The sequence below is a fragment of the Chaetodon trifascialis genome, chromosome 16 (genome assembly GCF_039877785.1).
Source record: "Chaetodon trifascialis isolate fChaTrf1 chromosome 16, fChaTrf1.hap1, whole genome shotgun sequence".
NCBI lineage: Eukaryota > Metazoa > Chordata > Actinopteri > Chaetodontiformes > Chaetodontidae > Chaetodon > Chaetodon trifascialis.
In genome coordinates this window covers 16,628,137-16,650,871 of record NC_092071.1, presented here as the reverse complement: position 1 = coordinate 16,650,871, position 22,735 = coordinate 16,628,137, and the positions used below count along the sequence as shown (strand labels likewise).

At 41.0% G+C, this 22,735-nt stretch overlaps 2 protein-coding genes across 11 annotated transcripts in view; both read left to right on the top strand.

The window, feature by feature from the left end:
* LOC139344427 (uncharacterized) overlaps positions 1–16,437 on the top strand; it is a 243,085-nt gene extending 226,648 nt beyond the window's left edge. Inside the window, exon 2 of the mRNA XM_070982596.1 lies at positions 16,428–16,437. The gene's annotated coding sequence lies outside the window, so the exon portion shown is untranslated. The remainder of the gene's footprint in view (positions 1–16,427) is intronic.
* msi2b (musashi RNA-binding protein 2b) overlaps positions 1–21,954 on the top strand; it is a 233,788-nt gene extending 211,834 nt beyond the window's left edge. For 3 of the 10 annotated variants that reach the window (XM_070982591.1, XM_070982595.1, XM_070982593.1), the window contains 3 exons: positions 15,927–16,081; positions 19,381–19,451; positions 20,890–21,954. In XM_070982591.1, the coding sequence (XP_070838692.1) occupies positions 15,927–16,081; positions 19,381–19,422 (197 nt within the window). In that variant the 3' untranslated portion in view covers positions 19,423–19,451; positions 20,890–21,954. Of the gene's footprint in view, positions 1–11,728; positions 11,909–15,926; positions 16,082–19,380; positions 19,647–20,886 lie in introns of those variants that run through there. The other 7 variants (XM_070982590.1, XM_070982585.1, XM_070982589.1 and 4 more) reach the window with 5 other exon arrangements.
* The last annotated feature ends 781 nt before the right edge of the window (positions 21,955–22,735 follow it).

Genomic DNA, 22,735 nt, shown 5'->3' with positions numbered 1-22,735 from the left:
ACTCGGCACTCACTTTGGAGCATACTTTAGCTTTACAGACACTACACAGCACTGACACATGTACTGAGGGTGCCAATATTCAGTGTTTCCAAAATGACAAACCTCAGAAAAGACACACAATTTTAAAGTGCAGCTCAAAGTCTCATTTCTAAACACTCTCCCTTAAACCATGGACTTCAAAAAGAATTCCCCACACCGTTAAAAGAAAAAACTTTAAGCTCCACACTACCCCTCGTACTGGGCCGCACAGTCTGAACACACATACTGGAGTACACAGTGAAAAGAGCCTCGCGCAAGCCGTGTCAGCCCAACAGGCTAATGTACTTCTGGGTTGCTTTTACCCGCGGTGTTTTAAGTCAGAGAGTCTTTCAGAGTCTTCTGAAGTTCCAGAAGTTTGGAAGGATACTTCAGACTGAGGGTGCATGTCAGGCCGAGGAAAATGCTTCATGCACTGATCACATTATCAGCGCTGAGATCCCCTATAAGACACTCAAATAGACCACCATCACTCTAACTACACTGTTCACATCGTTTCATGAAAGTGCGAATATTCATTTTACAGATGTCGTGACTGAATCAGATGTCTCATTCATTCAGTCTTGCTGGAGTAAAACAAATTTTAAAAAGTGATACTACAGCTGCTACAAGCTGAAAAGGACACAATCCAACCGCTCCTGGAGTTCGGTCTACACCCACTGTGACAGTCACGTAGACTTCAAGAAAGCAGCTCTGCATCCTGCAAAGTCTTTGTTTATGTGGAAGACAGGAAGTGGTTTGTTCTCCAGGTGCTATATAGAATAAAACTGTGTGCTCCTATTTGGTGTTCACATTGTGTTCAGACCATGTCAGAGAGGGATGAACTCAGCTCTACAGTCATTTCAAACCTTGATTTCATGTTTAACAGAGTCACAATCACAGAAGATGTTTATTTTTATAGTGCTGCATTCAACTTAAAAGATGAATATTTTAACCAAAAATATCTAAAATAGATAGGAAAACAATATATAAACGCCCCTTACTGTGTTTCCCCTATAACTCTGGGCCTATTCAAGAAATGTTGTTTTTCACACATGCATACACTCACTGCAATTAAATTAAAAAAAGAAAATAACAAAGCACTTTAACCAAAAATAAAATGATGCAAGCCTGACTCACGGCTTGGGAGCTAATGACCGAAGACAAATCACCGGCTATAGTTAGTGCAAGCTACCAAAATAAAACACATATGCAATCTTAGCTTGTACTCACAATTTCATGGGATGTTACACGAAGCATGAGCAAGGGAAAGGCGGAGAACAGAGGAGAGGAACGGTGGATAAAGGCTGTGGGTGGATGTCAGGCCGGATGCTCCAACAGTCCAACACAGCGCTCTGGCTGGCAGCGAGAGTTCAGAAAGACGCTGTAGCATTAGCAGGCAGGAGACATCTAACTATACTCCTCAATCAATCAAAAGTTCATATACTATATCATAGACTGTATCATACCGAGATTTGACTATCTGGATATGATATAGTCTATGAGTGTATATCACAAGTAGCACCCTAGCATTAACTCTGCATTAACTTCTGGACATGTGTGCTCTACATCCACCATCTGCATCTGTTTGTGTCTGACTGGCCTGCAGCTCACTTTGAAGTGTCACCTCTACGAGTTGTCATAAAAAACACTGCATAAAAGTACCTATGTGTCTTAAGTAGAGTAGAATTCCTGTAGGACTCCGTGCACGATTGACCCCAAAGAGCTGCGGTGCCAGCAAAACAAATTTAGGCTGGCTCTGTGTGCAGGGCTGTCATCATAGGACCTTTTGATTTAAGGAGATCTGTGAACTCATCTTATTACAAGTTTTCTAAAAACGATGTCATTACAGGAAACAAAGTGTTGAAATCCTGACACCTATTCATTAGGTATAACTTATATAAAGACAAATTAAAGGATAATTCATTCATTGATGATATCTACATTTTACATGTAGGTAGTTTACCAATGAAGGGCCTTTTACAGCATATGCAATTTTAATTTTCTTCAATGCATAAGCTGCACTTTTGGATCCAACCAGACCCATGTAGGAACATATCAGCATGTCGCAGCCCTTCTGGATCCCAAAAACATGGTGATCCTCAGCCACCAGCAATGTTCCCGAACTAGAGTCCCAGGTCTGTTAAGGAGCTGCTTACAAAGGGTTCACGGGATCCAAGCAAAACTATATCAATGAGAAGTTATTCAGGATTCACTATAATGCAGCCCAGTTTACTGTGTAGACAGTGAAAATCATCCCACATGGAGGTTTATGGAACAAAGCTGAAATCTAATGGGGATCTTTAACATCTGTACTTGAAGCTTTTGAGGGTTCTTGACATTAAAAAGCTATGGTTACACATAATATGCCTTTTAGATTGTGAACAAGATGCAAGAATCTAAAAGCAGGCTACAGCAATTCAAGGAGTTTATCCTTGAAATGTCCTTGCATCAAATCTTTTGCAGATAGAGGTTCTCTGAAAACTCGACATTTACACTTTGTCAAAATATTTGACCGCCAGAGGAATATTTTCTTCGCCAGATAAGAAAGTCTTTTTGTTTGATATGTTATAATCACCACCAAACTAACCTAGTTAGTCAAGTAAGTAGCAGTGGTAGTCAACCAGTCAGCCATGTTTTCTTCTTTACCGCAACACTTCTTTGCTTTGTCATGTTGTCTCTGGTTTGACCTGATCAGTTTAAAACTCCTTACTGATGATTGTTTCTCATGTTGTTACTCTAATGAACGCTCATGCTACTGTTGCACTTGTATGTTACACTATGTGAGTGAGAACAGATGCTTAAAAATTCAAATGCAAAGATCAGTCGGTCCTCTGTGTTTGCACTTTAATCACATACAGAGGAATATCTGCTGAGAGATTTGTTCCAAAAACAGGATGCAAGTCTTAAACACGGCATCGATTAACTTGTTGGCTTCATTTAGACATCCTGCTTTTTCCACCCTTACAACTGTAGATCATTCAGAAGCTGTCAATAATAGCTCCCCTGACTGAACACAAGGCCTCCAGGCTTTAGGGAAAAGTGTCGTTCCTAATCAGACATTCCTAATCATTAGAAGCTCGTTGGTGAAAATCTGTTGTAATTGTAACTCAGATGTCGTCTGGTCTGTGCAGTCACTCACAGATAGAAAGTCTGTAGACAATGGCTGTTTAATGTCACGCGCTGCGATACCTGAGGATGCACACACTTGCACATGAATGCACAGTACTTACAGTACATCTGCACACACACACACACACACACGTACAGACAAACAAATACACCCACCTGTCCTCATTTGCACTTAATTCAAATCAACAGAGGGAACACTGGAAGCCAATCAAATGCTCTTTCTTTCACATCAGGCTATTTGATCTCGCATTTTCAAAACAAACAATTTACCCAACAATTGCAATGAACATCACTAAGAAGCAGGAATGTTGATTTGGGGTTAGCAGCAGCCAGGAAGCAAGAGACGTGATGGCAACCATTATGTACAGTTTAATTCTGACAGCTGCAAATGGAAGGGAGACAAGCAAATGACTATGAACAGGGGGTGGGGGTACGGGGGGGGGGGGGGGGGGGTTAGAGTGGTAAACAGTGACATCATAGGCCTGTTTTAGAGTACTTAAACAGCCAAGAGGCAGTTTTAAGGAACATATCGTTCAGTGAAATCATCATGTTTCCTCAGTAAGTGGCAGAATCTCTCTGCAAATCAGAAATATTATTACAGCAAGAGCAAGAACATCTGGATTATGATTGTGATTTGAATGAACTCTAAACTATCTGTAGGTAGTTACCTAAATCAGCTGTTTTATGTTATCATTTATTAACCGCTCTGTTCTCTAGAGAAAAGCTTCAACAGTGCACCTTGATGATATAACCAGTGCAGTCCTTTGTTCTGTGGTTTGTGGCTTTTTGACAGAGTGAAAAAATTCTTTATTGATGATTTATGAAGCTTTTGAGATGGTGCTAATAACACACTGCATGGATTAATACATTCAGCGGTCTCTTCCTTCTATGCGGATAGAGACAGAGCACAGATTGGACACGGATTGTTTAGGTTTGACCTTCCTCTCTGTGTAATGTCTGGGGATGGTGCTGCATCTCTGTCCTATCATGGTCTTATTTGCAGCACACTCAGGCCAAAATCAAGCCAAAAACAGCAATTCTAGTGGTCAAATGTTTTGCTAAATTCTCTATTTTTAGCACAGATGAGGGTCTTTGTTGTAAAAAGGCCTTATGTGTGATGTAAGTGTAGATTCTTTGTGCTTTGACTCCACCTACAGTTCCCATAGAGCACCACATACACATACTTTGACCCAGCAGGAGGGATGCAGGCGCGGAGCTTTGTCACTTAAAATGACATTCAAAACCACAGAATTGAAATTTAAAAAGAAAAGATCAACATCTTTAACGTATAGATCCGAGGAAAATTATATGTTAACACCTGTGACGTGGACGATTCAGATTCATGTTCCTTTAAGAGAAAGTTTTTTGTGTGTAGATGCTGCCTTGTGCAGGCTGCGAGGCTTGTTTGTCAGCAATGTGCACACACACACACACACACACACACACACACACACACACACACACAGTGTCGTGAGATCGAGGAAGACATTTTCCATCCCTGACAGAGGGCACTTTCACCCTACTCCCGAAGCTCAACAGACAAAATGACAGCATGCTGACTTCCCTCTCTCTGACAGACCACTGCTGATGACAAGGTGTATTTTGGACTTCTCACTATGGCCTGCCACTTGGAGCAAACTATACCCTAGATGCAGCTGTGGTTGTGTACCATAACAAGAAAACTTAGTGAAGATGAAGACTCTGCAATCTGTCTAACTTTGCTAAGATACTGTATGTCTGGATTGTAAAAAAAATCCCTTTAACTACCAGAAAGGATCTTACTGCTTATTTTTACATATGCTAAATTTGGGGAATCTCTCACAGTCTCGAACAGTCCAGTCGATGTTCATTTAAATACTGCACAAGAACATACTTCTTTTACTAATACAGTAGTTTCCTCACTGTAAAAGAATGGAGATTTGACAGCTTGTGACTGCAGACGAAGTTCCCATTTTAGGACAGGAATAAGTACCAGTTATCACAGTTGGAAGAGAAAACACTGAGTTATGGTTTCTTTGAGGACGGGCAAGACGGCGTGTTTTATTTAGTGATGGCTGAAGCCAAGTGGTGTCAGTCCAAGCACTTTTTGAAGAGGTGCGTCTTCGGTGTGTATTTGAAAAAAAGTGAGGTATTTTGCTGCCCTGATCTTCTACCAGGAGCATGTTGCCCCGCTACAGAGCAAGAACAAGGACTAGTCTTGACGTGTGTTTGGGAGGACGTTTGAGAGACTCTGGCTCTAGGCAAGAAGTAGATCAGAGAGATCTGGCTCTTGCACAGTTTACCATCGCCTGGAGGTAGAGAGGTGCTGGCCCATACTGGGCTTTATAAGCTGGTACCATGGGTTTGGGGATGATTTTAAATACTGCAGGGTGCTACTGGAGGATGCAAAGGGCAGCCACATTATATCAGTCGCGGGGGCTGAGCATCGCATAGTAAAGCAGCATGGAGGAAATTGCTAATTTGGAGATGACTAATGCATATACCAGCACCAGGTCTGCATTTTGGACAAGTATAATCCAGCTCTGCTGTTGATATGAAGGATGAAGCTGCATGAATGAGCCACAGTTGCCACTCTGGCTGATACTGACAGCTAGTAGATGCTTGAAGTGAATGTGAATATTCAGACGTTTATGTCGACAACTTGCTTACTGAATATGCATACTGAGAAATCATCCTGAAGGCCAGCTAATGTAACAGACTGAAGCGTGCTTTGGAAGAAGGCCAGTTATCATTCAGTTCATTTTAAAGTAGACTTATCTGATATCTCCTGTGCTGTAGCATTGTTTGGTGCTGAGAAAACAATGAGAAAAATGCAAGTGAGGCAGATGGTTCTGACAGTCCAGGGCACTTCACAGGTCCCAGTCTACTCTGGTTGAGTGTTTTCCTGAATCCCTCTGAGCTTTCTGGGAAGCTCAAATGTCAGTCTCAGATCTCAGGTCTACCTGCAGCGTACACAACGCCCCATTCAGCCGCTTATAGAGCTCTGGGTACTTGCTATGTACAGTATGTCTGACTTGACTTAGGGGTTCAAAACTGAAATAGAGTTGGCTGTGGTCAGTGTCATGCAGAAATTGGACTGCAGTATGATTTGCGGAGGTGTCCCTGCCAGTTTTATTGAGACTCAGGATGGTCTTCACATTAAAAAAAACATTCCTCCCCTCAGTTAGTTGTGGCTCTTTTTTGGACTTTTCTCACTTTTACTCATCTCGCTTCTTCTCCCACTTCTTGTGTCTTCGCCAATGAAAAGAAAGAAACTCGTGCGACAGACATTTTCAGATCAAGATCATTATCAGTTCCCTCCCAACGAACTCTGTGATCTTCAGCAGTGCCCGAGAGGAGACCGGGATTGGCTGTGTGCACTGGTCTTAATCAATCTGGCTCTTGGTGAGCTCAGGTCCATTTGTCCCAGATGCTAATCTGCAGAGCTCAGCTCTGAGGCCAGAGGCGCTTTACATGCATTTGGTGCAAAATAACATGAGCAGGCATGCCAAGCCCATCCTGCTTGGGTTTTTGTTCAGGGCCCAGGGAAAGATGTGACACATTGGGGAGGGCAAAGTGTCCCTTTGCGCCTCCACCACGAAGCGGTGGCTCTCACAGCTGTGGGTAGCAGATGCTCTGAGGTTACAGGCACAGGCCTTTAGGGACATCACTACTCTGCCGTCCAGGGGCTGCATACGTAACACATTCTACAAAGAAAACCTACTGAAGGGAATAAGGTATTTTGTTGTCAGTCCTGAATATTCAGTTGTGGAATACGGTATGTGTTATATCCTTCCCAATCAGTACAGGATGTTCTGTTTCATTTGCATCACACATTTATTTTGAAGGGATATTTTTAAAAATGTGACATTTTTTGATGATGCTTTATTTTCACTCACAGTATTTGTAATTGCACATAGGTGGAAAATTAAATTTCATAGTTTCCTGCATACCTTCTTAATGAGATAACATGATATACATTTTTATCAAAATGCCTCCAAATTGAATTTTGTTAAATGTAAGATTTAACAATATCTGAGTGAGCCTGCTGTAAAACATCATTCCTCATTCAGTTCATTAGTATTTCCTTCCCTCTGTGTGCAGATGACCATCACATGAAGCCTGTATCACTCTCAGATTTCAGTCATAGTGAGTCCTAGATTTCCTCAGACCACACAAGCCTGACCGGACATGTTTGAAAAAATGTGTTCAACCAAAAGGCCATGGCTGTCAGCTCTGAGCCTGCTCACGATAGGATAATCTGTGCCGACTGTAGATAACTGAGTGCCCTTTCTCAGTCCCAGCCAGGCCAGATCCCACACAGGTTAAAATCTGCATCAGAGTCAAATGAGTGTGCACTGATTTACTACACTGTTGCACATTGTTTTACCCATAATTCAGTGTTCATATTTCCTCTTCCTCTGTAACTTTCCACAATCAGCCCCCCAACCGTGGTTGAGGGTAAATGTAAATCAGTAGCTCTGTTGAGTTTGTCCATTACTGGAAAGAACAGCAAGAAAAGGGAAAAGCAGGCATAAAATCAAAAGTAAAAAAGCACAGAGGCCTGAGTATGGGTGAGTAAATGCAAGAAGAAATCATCTGTTAAAATTAATTAGCCAAGCTTCTCTGAACACAAAATGACAAGACATTAAATATGTATTATTTATGAAATGTCTGTGCTCTCTGAAAAGGGTGTCTAGTGCTGTTAATTACTCAGCCATTCATTCAGAAAAGATTATTTCAAATGGAAAGTGAAAGCAAGGCTAGACAGCAAAAGAGCTGTTTCTTTCACGCTATTTTTAAATGACATTGGTGAAAATGGAAAAGCTAATTATGGTAGCTCTAAAATTCAAAGCTAATTTGAGAAGCAGCATGTCAGGTTTATTGACGTCTTCTGTAGAGTGATGTGGTTTGATGGCCACCGAGGAATCTCAGTGGCGCCGCGAGGGAAAGGGAGGAGTGACTGCATGAAAAATTATTCCTTGCAGAAATGAAAATAACTTTTGGTAATAGATATTTATATTCCCCATTTCCCAGTATTCCCCATTTGTTGACTGCAGAAATAACTGTATATTTCTGTATATCCAATGGGTGGACTTCTAAATGAAAAGTCACATCTTTAACTGATGTTTGCAAATATTACTGACTTTAACAAACCTTTTATAGCCTTAAAAATAGCACAAATTCAGCTTTTGTTGTTGTTTAGTGTACATTCCTGTATTAAGAGACCTGTTAATCAAATTGAGGGTAATAGCAGGTTCCAGCAGCATTTTTAATTATGCTGTGACGCTACTGTTGTGTTGTGCCTTTGAATGTGTTGTGCGTGTCGGATAATATGTTTAGCTTCTGTGGGATTTGAGCTGAGGAGAATCTCAAACTTTGTTTCCAAACACCGACAAACTTATGAAAATATTTTTCATGTTCTGAAGTCCCAACAGGCCAGAGAGCATGACACTATATTTTATCATCAGTGTGATTAGTTTTATTTTCCAACTAGTGTGAAAAAGAGCTGCAGTGCTTTCAAGGTTTGTGATTCCTCCTTAAAGGCAGTCACCTGGCAAAGTGGGAACGAGAGCAGGGCATTTATCCACTTAAAGAGAGCCACCCCGATGATGTCAGTAACAGATGACTGCAAGACACTCCCCTCTCCATCGCCTCGCAGCCAGCTTTGGTCACTGAGGGCAGAAGGGAAAGAGGGTGGGGGTAGGGGAGATAATTACCAGTATAAATGAAGCCCTGCGAACGATGCGCACTGCTGGATCCCCTGATCTAGTCTCCAAGGCAACCTCAGCACGCTCATTTGTTTTGTAGATGAGTAATTACATCCAATTAGTGGCCAGTGGAAAAAAAAGGAGTCCAAGAAAGGCCCATTGTTCTGGATAGATTGTGTGAATATTAATAGTGGGAAGGTCTGAGGCACAGTGATATGATCGGTGATACTAATGCAGCTGTGGGCACACTCTGCCCAGTCTCATCCTGCATAACAAATCAGATAGCCACTGATGAAAATATATGGCTTTGAGAATGTTTTGTGCATGAGTGTCTGAGTCGTACTCTTGTCCAGCTGCCTCAGTCCGGCAAACAAAGCCAGTTTCTTACCTGAGCTTGCCACACCTGTCGACAATGCAGCGGCACGCAGTGTCTGAAAATATAACAGTGTATGCATTACATTTCTTTACTGTGTGCTACCACTCACGCCACCACGCGCTGCCCTTTAGTTGGTAGTGATTGATAGATTTAAAGGGTGAATAACACAAGCTTGGTGTTTACTGTCCGTGGTAGTTGGTGATTGGCTTGAATGGGACTTTATGAGATTTGAACTTTTTGTAAAGCTGGACACTGTAGAGCTTTCTGCATGATTGGTTGTCCAAATTTTTGGTCAGTTTGAGCAGTTCCTCGACCCAGTTCCTCATTGCTGATGTCAAAAGATCCCTGACAAACTGTAGTTAACTGTGGCTGAAACTATCTAAAGAAGACGAACTGACAAACCGGTTTGTCTGCAGCTCCATTTTTAAAAAGGGACCTCATGAAGTAATGCTGCCTCTCTCTCTTTGTGTAAACTTTGTTCAGGACATGGTTTTGTTGTTTGAATGCACCTTATTGGAACTGTCAATAGACAAAACCGATCAGGGCTCCGTGCTTTCATTCAGTGTAAGCACCCACATCAGGACCGGCTGATTGATCCATACAATGTGAGCGTAAAATTTGCAGGTTCTGGTAGAGCAGAAATGCAAATTAAATACAAGATTAAAGAAAAGAGCGTCTGCCCAGCTTGATGTGTGTTCAGTTACTTACAACCAGGACCTTTTCTCAAATGAAAATCACTTCCCTGTCCAGTTTTAAAGCAAGGCCCACTTCACTAATCAGCTGCTAACAATATTTGGACTTAATAACTGTAATAGCTGTATTTTAATATAGGCTGGGTCTAGATAATAATAATGATTATAATAATCTTTCACCAATCTGCATTTCCTTTCATGAGTAAAAAAATTTTTATATCCTGTTTGCATGTAATGTCTAACCTCTTCAGAGATGCTGCAACCTTACTGTACCAAGATGACACAACACGGTTCATGGTCAGTTATATGAGAGCGAATTTTGCACATATGTTCATTAACAAAGCAAAGTGAAGGTATTATAAAATGTTGAGTAAAGCCTGTTTGGTTCCAGTCTTGACTCTGTTCTAAACTGGTGACATATAAGAATGGCTTCTTTATGAATTCTCAATAACATGGTTTGTGCTATTGTCAAATGTTTTTTCCCCCATTATAATTATTCCATTGATCCAGTTTTCCTCATTAGCAAGGCCAATCAATTTTTGGTGACATTTGTCTAAGTGAAGTAAATGGAATGATTGGTCCTTGAGCTTTGTTCAATGTGTCAGGCATTATGTGACGTACGTGGGAAGCCTGCCGTATTTGGAGCCTATAATTTGATGAGTGGGCAGACAGCCCACAAGTGGTGAGATCAGAGTGCTAAAAAGCATTGGCGGGGAGAAACATGGCTGGTGCTTACATTCCATTTGCCAGAAGTGGACTGTCTCACTCTGAATGGGTGGAGGTGAAGTGGCTTTGAATGGCTATTTGCTCCAGGACCCAAAAAAAAAGAAAAAAAAAAAAAACACCAAACACACAGCAGGGGAAACCCAGCATGAAAAAGCCGGTGTCACCAATCTCAGTCCCTCCTGAGTAGATTAAGTCTGTTATCAAAGAGGTGTGAGAAGAAGCAGTTTCTTTTAATTGCACTCTTTATATGAGCAGCTTGTCTCAGATTAAGAGGACAAGCAATAAATGTCAGCACGACTTATTGCTGAAAGACATTTTGTTGATAATCCACCATCTGTGTCAAAGAGAGAATCATTGGAAGAGGCCAATCTGAGACGTGCTTAGAGTACTTAGTGCACTTCAGAATGCCTATCATCAGTAAACACGAATGTCTCTGTATCTCATTCACATAAAAACCTTATCATCTGTTGCTACTGGTCAAAAAAGAGGCTTTAAATTAATTATTGATTGGTGCGCTCTCTGTTTCTTTTCATTTAAATGACAAAAGCTTCCTTCAGGTATGTCGGCGAAGAATTGTCAGTTTGAAATGAGAAATGTATTGACCTGTGTTTTAATGATTCTTCAGTTTTATCTCACTCCTTAATGATTGCAAGAAAACATGGAGGACACGGGTCAATTACGCAGACAGCAAAATATCAAAGCTGTGGCCTTACTGTATATTTTGCATTTATTGTTATTTGGTCCTTTTAAATCAAGTCAAGGCATCAGATCAACTGAGGAGGTCTTCACTGTGTTCTTTCAGGGAGAGATAGTGTGTGTCCATGATTGTACAGCTAATGTATAAGATACAGCTGAGTGTTTCATACACGGACCATATGTCAAGGGGGCCTGGCCACATGGCAGGAGCTGCTGGGGAGGGAGGGCAGGGAGGGCCAATTAAAGCAGACAAAACGCAAGGATGTAACCTAAAGATGGTGTAACGCAACACCAAGCTATGCACAACAATCTGGACATTGACTTTGACAATGAAAAAGTTGATTTCCACAATGATGGAGTCCCCTCCCCTCCCCCTCCCCACCCTATACTGTATCTCCCAGGCCTCCCCGATTATGGGTTTTACTCTGCGCCCAGTGACCAGAGGGGGGGGCCCTGCTCCTTTGCTGACTATGGCTCCCTGGGGCCCCAAGCGGCTCAGATGCTGCACAGTGAGCATGCCACCTCCGCCTGCAACTCCCCCCTCCAGCACCTACACAGCCCGGATCAATTTAAGAACCCAGGTTTGTATATGCGCATCTATCTCATCCACGTTTTGGAGTTTTCAGTTTGATTCATGACATTATTCCATGCAGATGATCTAATCTTTTTAATTCATTTATTTATTTACATCTTTTCTTGCTTTTGTTAAGGAAAGAAAAAAAAAAATCCCCCCCTTCAGAAAAAAAAGAAAAGAAAAAGTCTTGCTGACAAAATAGCATTGCATGTTCTTCCTCCTTTTTTTTTTTTCAATTTTTAATGTAGATTTTCTGTTTCTTTGTGAAGTTCTGTTCCAGCCCCTGCTTGCACATAAGGGGCCAACACACACACACACACACACACACACACACACACACACACACACACACACACACACACACACACAGAATGTAATCCTTCATTTGCATGTGAACAAAATAACTACTGATGATGTCGGAGAGTACGCTGGCCTCTCTAACTGAGCTTAAGTTTACGTGAATTTTGAGCAGCAAAGGTATGAGTTAAGTGGGAGTGAGCGTCAGTTTCTTCTCTTTTTTTGTTTTAGTTGATTCCTTTAAGTATTTTAAGTGTAAGAATGATTGCTCGTGTTATTAGAGTGAGAAAGTCTTAACTGGGAAATCAGTAGAGATGCTGTGCGATGTTAGCCACTTAAAAGACAACATTTTTGCATAATACAGCCATTACTCTACAGCACAAGCACATTTTCATCATGTTTGCTCTCTCTGATGTTCACTTATCTACCTTATGTAATTTTCAAAAGCTCTGAAAATATACTGCACATGGCATTTTGATACCTGCATGCAATGCATAAAAAATAATTGTAAATGCATTCATTATTTGGAGAGCAGACATTCTACAGAATTAACAACCTTTTTTGGCCCCTACAGTATTTCTATGTGTTTCATGACATACCACCACTGTTTATTTCATCTGAAGTAGTCGTAAGTAAAGGAGGTCTAGTTTAGTGGGGTGCCTTCATGCGATGTGGGAGATGTATCTGTGACAGTGTTGACCTACACACAGCAGTTAGGCTCCCTGCCTCTGGAGACCTGCACGCCCCTGCTGGGCGTGAATCCTGCCACAGCCTTCAATCTTGTGCCTCCACTACTGTGTCTCCACCTTCATAATAATAGCAGCAAAAAATATTGGAAACAAAAGGGGCTGTCCTGTGGGGCCAACTCTCCCTCTAATGGTTAAAGTGTTGGCCGGCTGCCCAAGGCAAGATGTTGGCATTTTCCACAGACTCTGCCGGTACGAACTTTAGCACAGCGAATAGCAAGAAGCACAGACGGATGCACAGAAGCAGCTAGGCAGATGGGACTTTCCTGCAGGTCTGCTGTTTTAGCATCTTTGTCGAATGCAAGTGTGTTAGCACCGCAGACATAGTTCACTATACTCTTTACCCCCTATAGATCTGTTAAGCAGTGTGAAGTGTTTTACTTCTCACGCAGCTGCACGACAGCAAACGCACCAAAACCATTGTCTCTTGATTTTGAGGCCTGTTGATTTAGAAGACATTATCGTTGATGTGAGAGTAGAAAGGGTCGCATCACCTCAGTTTTTTAGCAGCAGCTACTGTAAGTCACTCACTTGGACTGCGTGGTGGTTGTTTTTGTTTTATTTTTTTTGTTGAAGTTTTGCTTGGTTGGTAAAGCACAGGTTTTTCTCGCCTGAGAGGACACATTCAAATCCTGAGTGAGTCAACACAGCTCGATTACATCGTAACACAATTTATGTGCTTGTTGTCTGTGAAATAGACTTTATATTTGTAGCCAACCTTGAGCCTAATGACATGAAAATCACATTATAGCACATTATAGTAAATAGAATCACAGTGGTACTGTTTATGTGGATGTTTGTTTTAAGTAGATAAGAGCAGAAATGAATGTTTGTCAGGAAGTATAATTGAGTTTTGTTTGTATTAGGTGCCTTCTGATGATGATTACCAGCTGTAGGTCATGGATTACCCATATTTCATTTAAGCTGTCAGCACTGTTCAAATCCTGTGGCGAGCAGCCCTGCTCCTCTCAAAGTGTTCACTCCACAGATGAAGATAGTGGTACACAGATAAAGGGAGAATAGAACAGTTTCCAAATGCATGACGATGGCACATCTCATTGGTAAATGCTTTTCTTGTGCACAGGGCCTACATCTGTACTTTAGTAGTACATTTAAGTGAGTTAAAGTGAAGCAAATATAACTTGGATGACAGAGACAGTCAGCACAGCACACAGTGTTCTGTATAGAATTATTTATTAATTCAGGTCTTCACATTTTTCCTTCAAAGTGTTTCACACACAGAAGTCACTCCCAGCATCAAATGATTCGCCTTCCAGGTTTTTTTTTTGTCTGTGCCACAAGTACAAGAAAGCCTTAGCATTATCGTTCCTTATTAAAAAATCAAAACGAATAGTAGCACCCTAATCTGTGTTACAGTGGACCTTATTCTGAACAACAATCTGACCCACATTGCACTTGGGATTGTTTTGCTCCCACAGCTAAATGCAGAACGAGTGCAGCCCTTACATTTAGAGGGAAAAAAGAGCCTCGCAGGGAGAGGGGTGAGCCATCCTCTATTAAAAATCACCAGTCATAGGAAATGAGGATTGCCATTTCAACTGAAAAAATCCTTAATTATATAATAAGCCAGCCTACTGGGGGCTGTGTAGGCAAGATAAGAGCACTGGCTGCTCACTGTTTAAAGTCCATACAGTTAAACAGCCGTGTCAACTGCACTAGATGTGTGTTTAGCGAGATGGCTTCATTTTTCTAGAGTGCCATACACAGATATGTAGAGTATGTTTTCAGGTGCTTCTAATGGACCTAACAAGCTCTGAGAGTGACGTGTTAAACATGCCGACAGTCATACAGTTTGTATGCTGTGCACGTGTGCGCAGCAACACGTTTCATGCGCTGCATTTAGTCTCTGTATTCCTACACATGTGCTCCAAACACTTCTTTCAAACATCACAGGGATCGTGAGCTCATATCTACACGAGATGGAGCCTCCTCTGTGGTCCGAAGATTTTTCTTTTTAATGCAGTTGTACAGTTTTTTTCACAGTCTGTCTTTGACTAAAGGTGAGACAGAGGGTTACGTGAAGCTGACAGCAGAGGAGATTGCTGTTAAGAGATCACTGCATTTTTCTTTCTCCCCGACTGTTTTTTTTTCCTGTATTGCCAGTGTTATTGGCCTTTAGCAGGCATCTGGATTTTCAAAAGACATTTTATTAGTCTGAGTTGCTCTTACTCACAGGGCAAAGGTGGTAAGTCATGTACAGTATTTCTTTTTTCCCCCCCAGAGTTTGGACCTGCAGATGAACTCGGGTCAAGCTTTTATATTTCCCCCTTATGCCTCCTTTTCTTGTCTCACGTACCTGTTTTGTTTTATGCCTGAAGCAGACTGAAAAGCCGAAACTCACAGCCGAAAGTATCGAGAATATTTTCAGTAGGTTCTTGCCGGCATCTATGACTCATTAGGTCGTATAGGAAAGCATCAAGTATTACAAATGTCTGGGTGCGAACTGCTCCAGTGAAACCTACAGTCCTTACTGTGATAATCCCGTGTTACTCTTCTTATTCAACAGCCGATGTTGTTTTACAAGTACTCCTTCACATTATGCATGGCAACATTTACACTGCAACCTTACTAGTTTATTAGCATGGTGGAACTATTCCTAGAAACGTGCTTGTTTTGTGTTGTGCATGATTCTACAAAGTGAATGTTACTCCTATGCATAATACACACAGCATGTAGATTACATTTAGAATATCATACTGGATTCACCCTTAATTTTGGTCTTTTAACCTAAATCCTGCAGCATTTTGTCACTTGATGAAATGAAATTGAACACGTCGTTAGCTGTATGCATCAGTAACCTGTAATATGACCTATAAGCAAGTCCTTTGAGACAAACGTATGAATCCAGTGATGTGTTCTTTTGATTTAAACCTGTCCCTTTGAGTCAAAGCAAGTAAGAATTGCACAGATCATTGTTGGGTGTTTCTGAGCTGCTCTGCTCCCCGCTGTGTTTGTATGCAGGCACCAACCCGTCAAGGCCCGGAGGTTTCCCTGGTGCTAACAGTCCAGGGCCTGTGGCTGACCTGTACGGACCCAGCAGCCAGGATTCGGCTGTGGGCAACTACATCAGTGCTGCTAGCCCTCAGCCTGGCTCTGGGTTTGGCCCCAGCATCACAGTGAGTAGTCACATGCAGACTTTCTGCACCTTGAGCTCAGTTGCCTCTTCTGTGTCCGAGTAGCAGCAATATAATTAGACACTAGGCCAATGCCCACTGCCCATGATCATGACATTCTGCACAACACTTAATTTTTCTCATCGAGCTTACTAATTCTAGGACATTGTGCTCTGCCCTCCAGTTGATCAAAATAACCACCACCTGTGTCTAGACAAGTACAAAGCAGCCATTAGGTACAGTGTGAGGGCTTGGGTGATTTCTTTGCAGAGAGGTCTGTACGTCACCGAGTTCAGAGGTCCCATAAGCATTTTGTACATCAGGGTAAACCCCGTCCTACCTCTGAAAGTTATCCGTGTCAAATGCAAATGTTTATTCCCCTCAGCTGCTGCACAAATCACCTCACTTCAGACTCCGTGTCACCTTCCCAGAACAAATTTCCTTTATTTTTAGAACCCCATCTGTCCCAGAGCTTGAGTTTGCTCCGTCACTAGGACAATGATCCCAAGCAGGTTTTGTCTCTCCCGGTGTCCTTGTCCAGGCGTAACAGCTCAGCCAGGTGCAGTGGCACTTTTTCCTCTTGCTGATCAGTTAGCTGCCGGGTCCTATGTCAACTCATAAGTGTAAGATTAGTTGGAATAGTAGAGGCGGCAGAAACAAAGAGGTGCTCTCAGTCTGACTGTGGATGTGCTCTGATGTCTCGGCCTGTGTGGCAGTGTAGGTGATGTGCAGTGACCTGCTCATAATCCTACCTCTTGCTTTCACTGTAATCAAAAGAAGCCACTATGAAAGCGCTCAGAGGGCCTTAACCCTCGAGCAGACAGTGGAGACATAGTCTGGCAAGAGAGTGGCGTTTAATAAAAATTTGGCAATATCATTTACAAAATCGTTTCTTCTTTATTATAACCCCCAGTCCTGGAGAGATCATCTTGCAGCCAATAAAAGGAGTAACTTCAGCCAAGCTGCAATAATGAAGCTGCCGTATTTAGCATTAGCGGTCTAAGAACAGGCAAAACTGCATACTGTGTTCAAATGTTAGCAAATGAATTCAGTCACATCACATTTGGCTTACTTAGCAATTAGCCCAGACATTCTGTCTCGTGTTTAAGACCTTGATGTCAATGATGGACAAGGTTCACACCTCCCAAAAGATAACTCAATCAGCTGTTTGTTATGTTAGTCTACCTTGGACCTCACTGAATAATTAATCCAAGATTTGACCATCTGAATTTTACGGCCCCTAGCAAGGTGCACCACGGCTGCGCTTTTGGACTCACTGCCAGGCTTGTTGGGGCATGTTTGTACAGTTTTACATGACTGAACCGAGTTGCACAGTATAGGTTATGAAAATAACATCTGCTTACTGAAAAAAAGCTAATTAATGCATGGCTTAACTGAGGTGGAATAACAACAAGCCCATTAGTACTGCAAGCGAGCACTGCGAGACTACAGGGTGAAGACACTCTTCCCAAAACTTTACAGTCCACATCATTAATTTGAATTTCCAACAGTGACCAGAAATTGCAAGAAAGATTAATCTGAGCTGTTTGTGGTATTCTTGTAGTTATTTGTTCTATTTTTTAAGTTGAGTTTAAGGCATGTTTATCATTATGGCGTGGCACAACATTTTGGAGATCTCTTTGGTGAGAAAAAGTAGAGATTTATCACTTTGTGCAGTGGACTGAATCAATGGGACTAAGTGTAACAGCTTAGCACGGGGAAGAGTCCCTGGGACAAAACGTGCAAATAGCTCACGAGAGGGTAAAAAAACTCATTTTAATGTTAGTAAATATGTGTAATTGATTTATGATATCCAAACAAATACAGAGCTCAACAGAAAAATACGTTTTATTGGCTTTTTGCTTCCTAAGCAAAGCCTCTCTTATTAATTGTTTTGGGTCCACTGGCTATCTGCCATAATCTGTTGGTCTCAGTGTAGGAAGCAAAATATTTGTTATGAAAGACCGGGCTGGCTCATTTTCAGAGCAGATTTACCAGCAGATAGTTTACAGATGGAAATGAGGCGATCTGTTTCCATTATTTTCCATTTGCTGCAACAGTTTGTAACCACAGTTTAGAGTTAGACAATGTAAAAACAAGTCTTTCAATGAAAAAGATTGAAATTCAGGGTAGAAATGTTTGGCTTTTCATCACATTTACCTTCACACAGTCAAACCGGGCTAATTCACAAAGCAGATCGGTGAAGAATGTGCTGTATTTTACCCGTATAATCCAGGCTAGGTTTTGTGATTCCCTTACAGAATGTCAAATTGTGCCTGTGACGCCGCGTACTAAATCACCACTTCAGAATTACCCAGTGAATCAAACAGAGTGCAATAAAGCAGAGAGGTGATGCAGCAGCCCTGTGACTTTCTGCTCTCGGCGAGATGATCTCTCTATTCACAGCATTAAAAAAGGAAATGATTCAGAACTAAAATGTGCTTCATAATTCATTTTTCGCCAAGGATCCTGTTGAAACCGAACGCAGGTCGGATCATCATATGTCACAACCTCGTGGGTGACTTCAGAGTCACTGATTTGTCCCTCGGTCTTACGCTCTGCTGATTTCATTAATCCCTTTAGCCAGTATCAAAACAGCCAGTGTGAAGAAGCAGTAATGAACTTAACTGTTTTTTTATGCAAGACAATTCGAGTGCAATTAGCTGATTGAAGTGATAAAGACAGATAATCGCTGTTGAAAGTGCTTCTCCTTTCACTGTTGTGTGTGAATTCAAGGATTTCTTCAGACCTGTCAGCAGCAATATCCACAGTATCCTGATAACTGAGCTCCATAATGAAAACCATTCAGCACTGAAAAACACACTGATCTGACTGAGGGGTGTTTATGATCCTATTCTCTGCATGCTTTCAGATAAAATCAGTTGTGTATGTTGGCATGAATAGAGATGGTGTGCGTGTGTGTGCGCGTGTGTGTGCTGTTGTTATTATCTCCTTCACATATTTTTCACTCAGGTATTTGAGAACTTTGTTGACATAGAAAATAAGATGATTTGAAGTTACTGTATCTTGAATTCTTTAACAGTGTGAGATCAGTCACTTTATATAGTTTGTCTAACTCTTTTTTTTTTTTTAACATCTCTCACTGTGAAATATCTCTCCATGACAAGAATATACAACCAACCTGTGTAATATGACAATACAGTGTCCTGCTCTGCTGCTGAACATGATCAAACTGAATCAAGAAGTTCACAGTCATGCTAGCTGGAAAACAAGTTGATATGATACTCACTTTTCTCTCCTTGAAATGCATACTGACAAAAGCACTAACTGTACACTTTTAGGGCCCGTTGATTGCGACAGCTTTTACAAATGGATACCATTGAACAGGTGGCCGGTTGCCATCTCATCAGAGGTATTGCATTTTATTTACTGTGCATTTCTATCAGTCTCTCTCTAATATATGTTCATCACATTATTCGTTGTTTATTCACCTCCCTCAGAGTGACAGAGCTGGTAGTAGAGTGCGAGTGTGACGGCGGGTTTGTGTCCTCGTTTAAACAAATTCGGCCATATTTGTCTTGGAGATGCACCGATCCACTTTTTTCACTTCTGATGCGATTCTTGAATTTGGCCGATATATATTTTTTTTTTGATTATTGTTGGTGTGATGTCCAAGGTTACATGAAGCTGTGGTGAACAGCACAGCTATGCATTAGCAACTGCTAGTACAGTGGTTTCTATGCATGAGTTCAAAGGTAAGAAGAGAGTTAGTGCAGTGCAGTCCTCCATAAGGTCTTTAAAGTGAACATTTAAATAAAAGTGCAGAGGATTGAATGTCTGCCTTTTCAAAAATGTATGAAATCTAAATAGACGACGTAATCTGGATCGGTACGTGCATCACGCAGTCTGACTGACATCAGATTTGGCATCTGATTCCAGATTTGTCCCGACTCTAGTCTGTTTGTGTGACTCACAGTATGAAGAGTCACACACACACACTCTCTCACACACACACACACATACTACCAGTTCTGCATTTTTTTTCTTTCTTTTTCTCTGATTAACATTTTGAAATGTTTCCATCCTACAATAGTCTGACACGTATTTTACAGTGTGTCAGATTCCAGTTTAGAGTGTTTTTAACGTGATAACACGAGCTGAGCTCTGGTTGTCCGAGGACAGAACTCTCATCACACGTCTCCACCGCTACGACTAAAACAAACCTCAAATCCCAAACTTCTCACTAACAAGCCAATGGCCTTGAATCATTGAATATTTCCCAAACAGTAAGTGTCCATGAGGAACCGAATTCTTTCAGTTTCATCATGTTTATTTTGTCACTGTTCATCTCTTTTGCTAACATCGTCCCTCATAACGTACAGTGTAAAGCCCATCCTAAACGTCCTGAGCTGTTTGTCTGCTTCCAGCTGTTTTCTGTAGACATGATGTGTGATGTGTGTTGAACTCGTTTGTGCATACGTGTTTAAATCGCTGTTTATTTCCAGCTAAGCAGTCGATACTCGACTGTAGCGGCACATGCATGCACCTGATTGCTCAGTAAACAAGTGGTGGAACTAAGAAGTATAGTTTTTTTTTCCAAGTGTGAACATACATGCACAGAGTTGTTAAACAGGCAGTCCTTTACTGTAATTATGTGTATTGTTCCTGCAGCAAGTTTTGACCTGCTTTATGATAACTGTGCCTCAGTCGGCCTCCAACAACGTCATGTTGATGTCACAGCCAGTCTGACAGAGTTCAGTGTTTATGGTCAGGATTTCTGCAAATGACATGAGCTGTTTCTAATAATGTTGCTATCCTTTTTTTTTTTTTTCCCCTTTATCACCCAGCAGAGTATATCTGGTGGCCCAGGAAAGACAGGACGAAGTTTCTAATTGGCTTTGTGTGCAGGTGATGCTATCCAACTTCAAGCACTACAGCGTCACCCAGGCAAAAAGAAAGAAAGTCGGAACCATATGAAGAAGAAAAGAAAATGTTAGTCATCTCAGAAAAATAACTGCTGTACTATAATCCAAACCTCCTATAACTTTACAACCTGGTTTGGTATGATGTTTCACGTCGATTTCATCCACCTGTTTCCTTTCCTGTCAGCTTTTGTTTGGATTAGGTTTTAGCCAGTCAATTTTAATTCAACCTTAATTTTGTGTCATTTTATTTTATCTTCTAGTATATTTGTGTAAATGGATTTTTGTTTTGAAGTACGGGGGGCGGGGCGGGGTCATAGCCAAGAATCTCTGCAAGTCATGTCTTCATCTTTGTATCGGTTAGTGTAAAGGAGAAGAAGTGATTGGATGTTCCGGTCTGTCCGCAAAAAAAAAGAAGCTCAGTGTGGAGAGACTCAGAGGGGAAAAAAAATCAATTTTAAGGAAAATCTAAAGAGGGTATCTAAGTAATAAATCTTAGTAGCTGTTTTATTTCTTGTGATGTCTCATTGTTAACCATAATTACCTATTTTTGGGCAATACAAAGAGGACTCCAATATTTTTATGGTCCTTTTTTATAAGTGTTGTTTTTGTTGTTTAGAAATATATATATATGCTATAACAAATTTCATATAACTACATTGTGAATTCAAACTTGAGAAAAAGAAATGTAGCTGTACATATTATTCCAGTCACTGCATATAACCAACTCAGTGAGAGAATAGCATATTTTTGTGATGGTGTGTCAAAAGAACATGTTATAGCGTGTGAATAGAAGAAAAAGCTGTAAACAGTTATTATTATACTTTTTTCTGCTGGAAGACGGTATAATGACCCCAGAGACAAACAGAACACACTTGCTCTGTAAATACCGAAGCTGAATAATTTTACAAGTGTCATACCAGCAAATTTACAAACGGTGAGTTAAGTCAACACAGTTTTAAGGAATTAAAAAAAGAAAAGAAAAAAAAAAAAGAGCCTGATTGGTATCTTTTGTCTAACTGTTAAGATATCGGTATCATTTCAAAGAGAGAGAGAAAAAAGATGATTTAATCCAAAGCACACTGTACTTAGATGTGAAGATTAGAACTTGAACCAGGCATTTTACAGTGCTCTGTGCATCCTGACACTTTTATACTCTTGCGAGGAACTTGTTAGTTGTATGTTATTGTTTGTTTCATCCTGCTCGTTCCTGATTCATTTTTGGAACACGAATATCTGGGCTCTGTGCTCGAGCCTTTATGTAATGCTTGTTCTCTGAATCAGTTCTTTTTGAATGAATTAGGAAAGTAAACATTTTGATACCATACCTCAGCCTTTGTGAGTTCTATTGTGGAATCATTGGCAGGTTTAATTTATTCTAGGGGCAAAATAACTGAAAACACTGAAAGGTAATAAAGCGAGTAATCATTGCACTGTGAGTAGTAAAGTACAGGCCATTTTCCTATTTGCACATGTATATGTTGGCTTTTTAAAAACGGCCCTGTGCTTTGGGATAGTATGAAGGATTTTTGGGTTAATGTATTCTCGACTAGACGAGCGCTTCAGAGTTTGAGGCGAGTTAACAGCTTGGGAAATAGTAACTGATACGTTGCAGTGTACACTTGGATTTCTTTATTAGACCCATGTCTCATCTAAAGGTATTTATACAGGGTCAAAAGATGACACTGAATTATTCACTATCTGTCGCTGCACCAGGTTTTACACAGTATGTGTGCTTAATGATTTTCCTCATGACAAAACATTTAACAGTGAT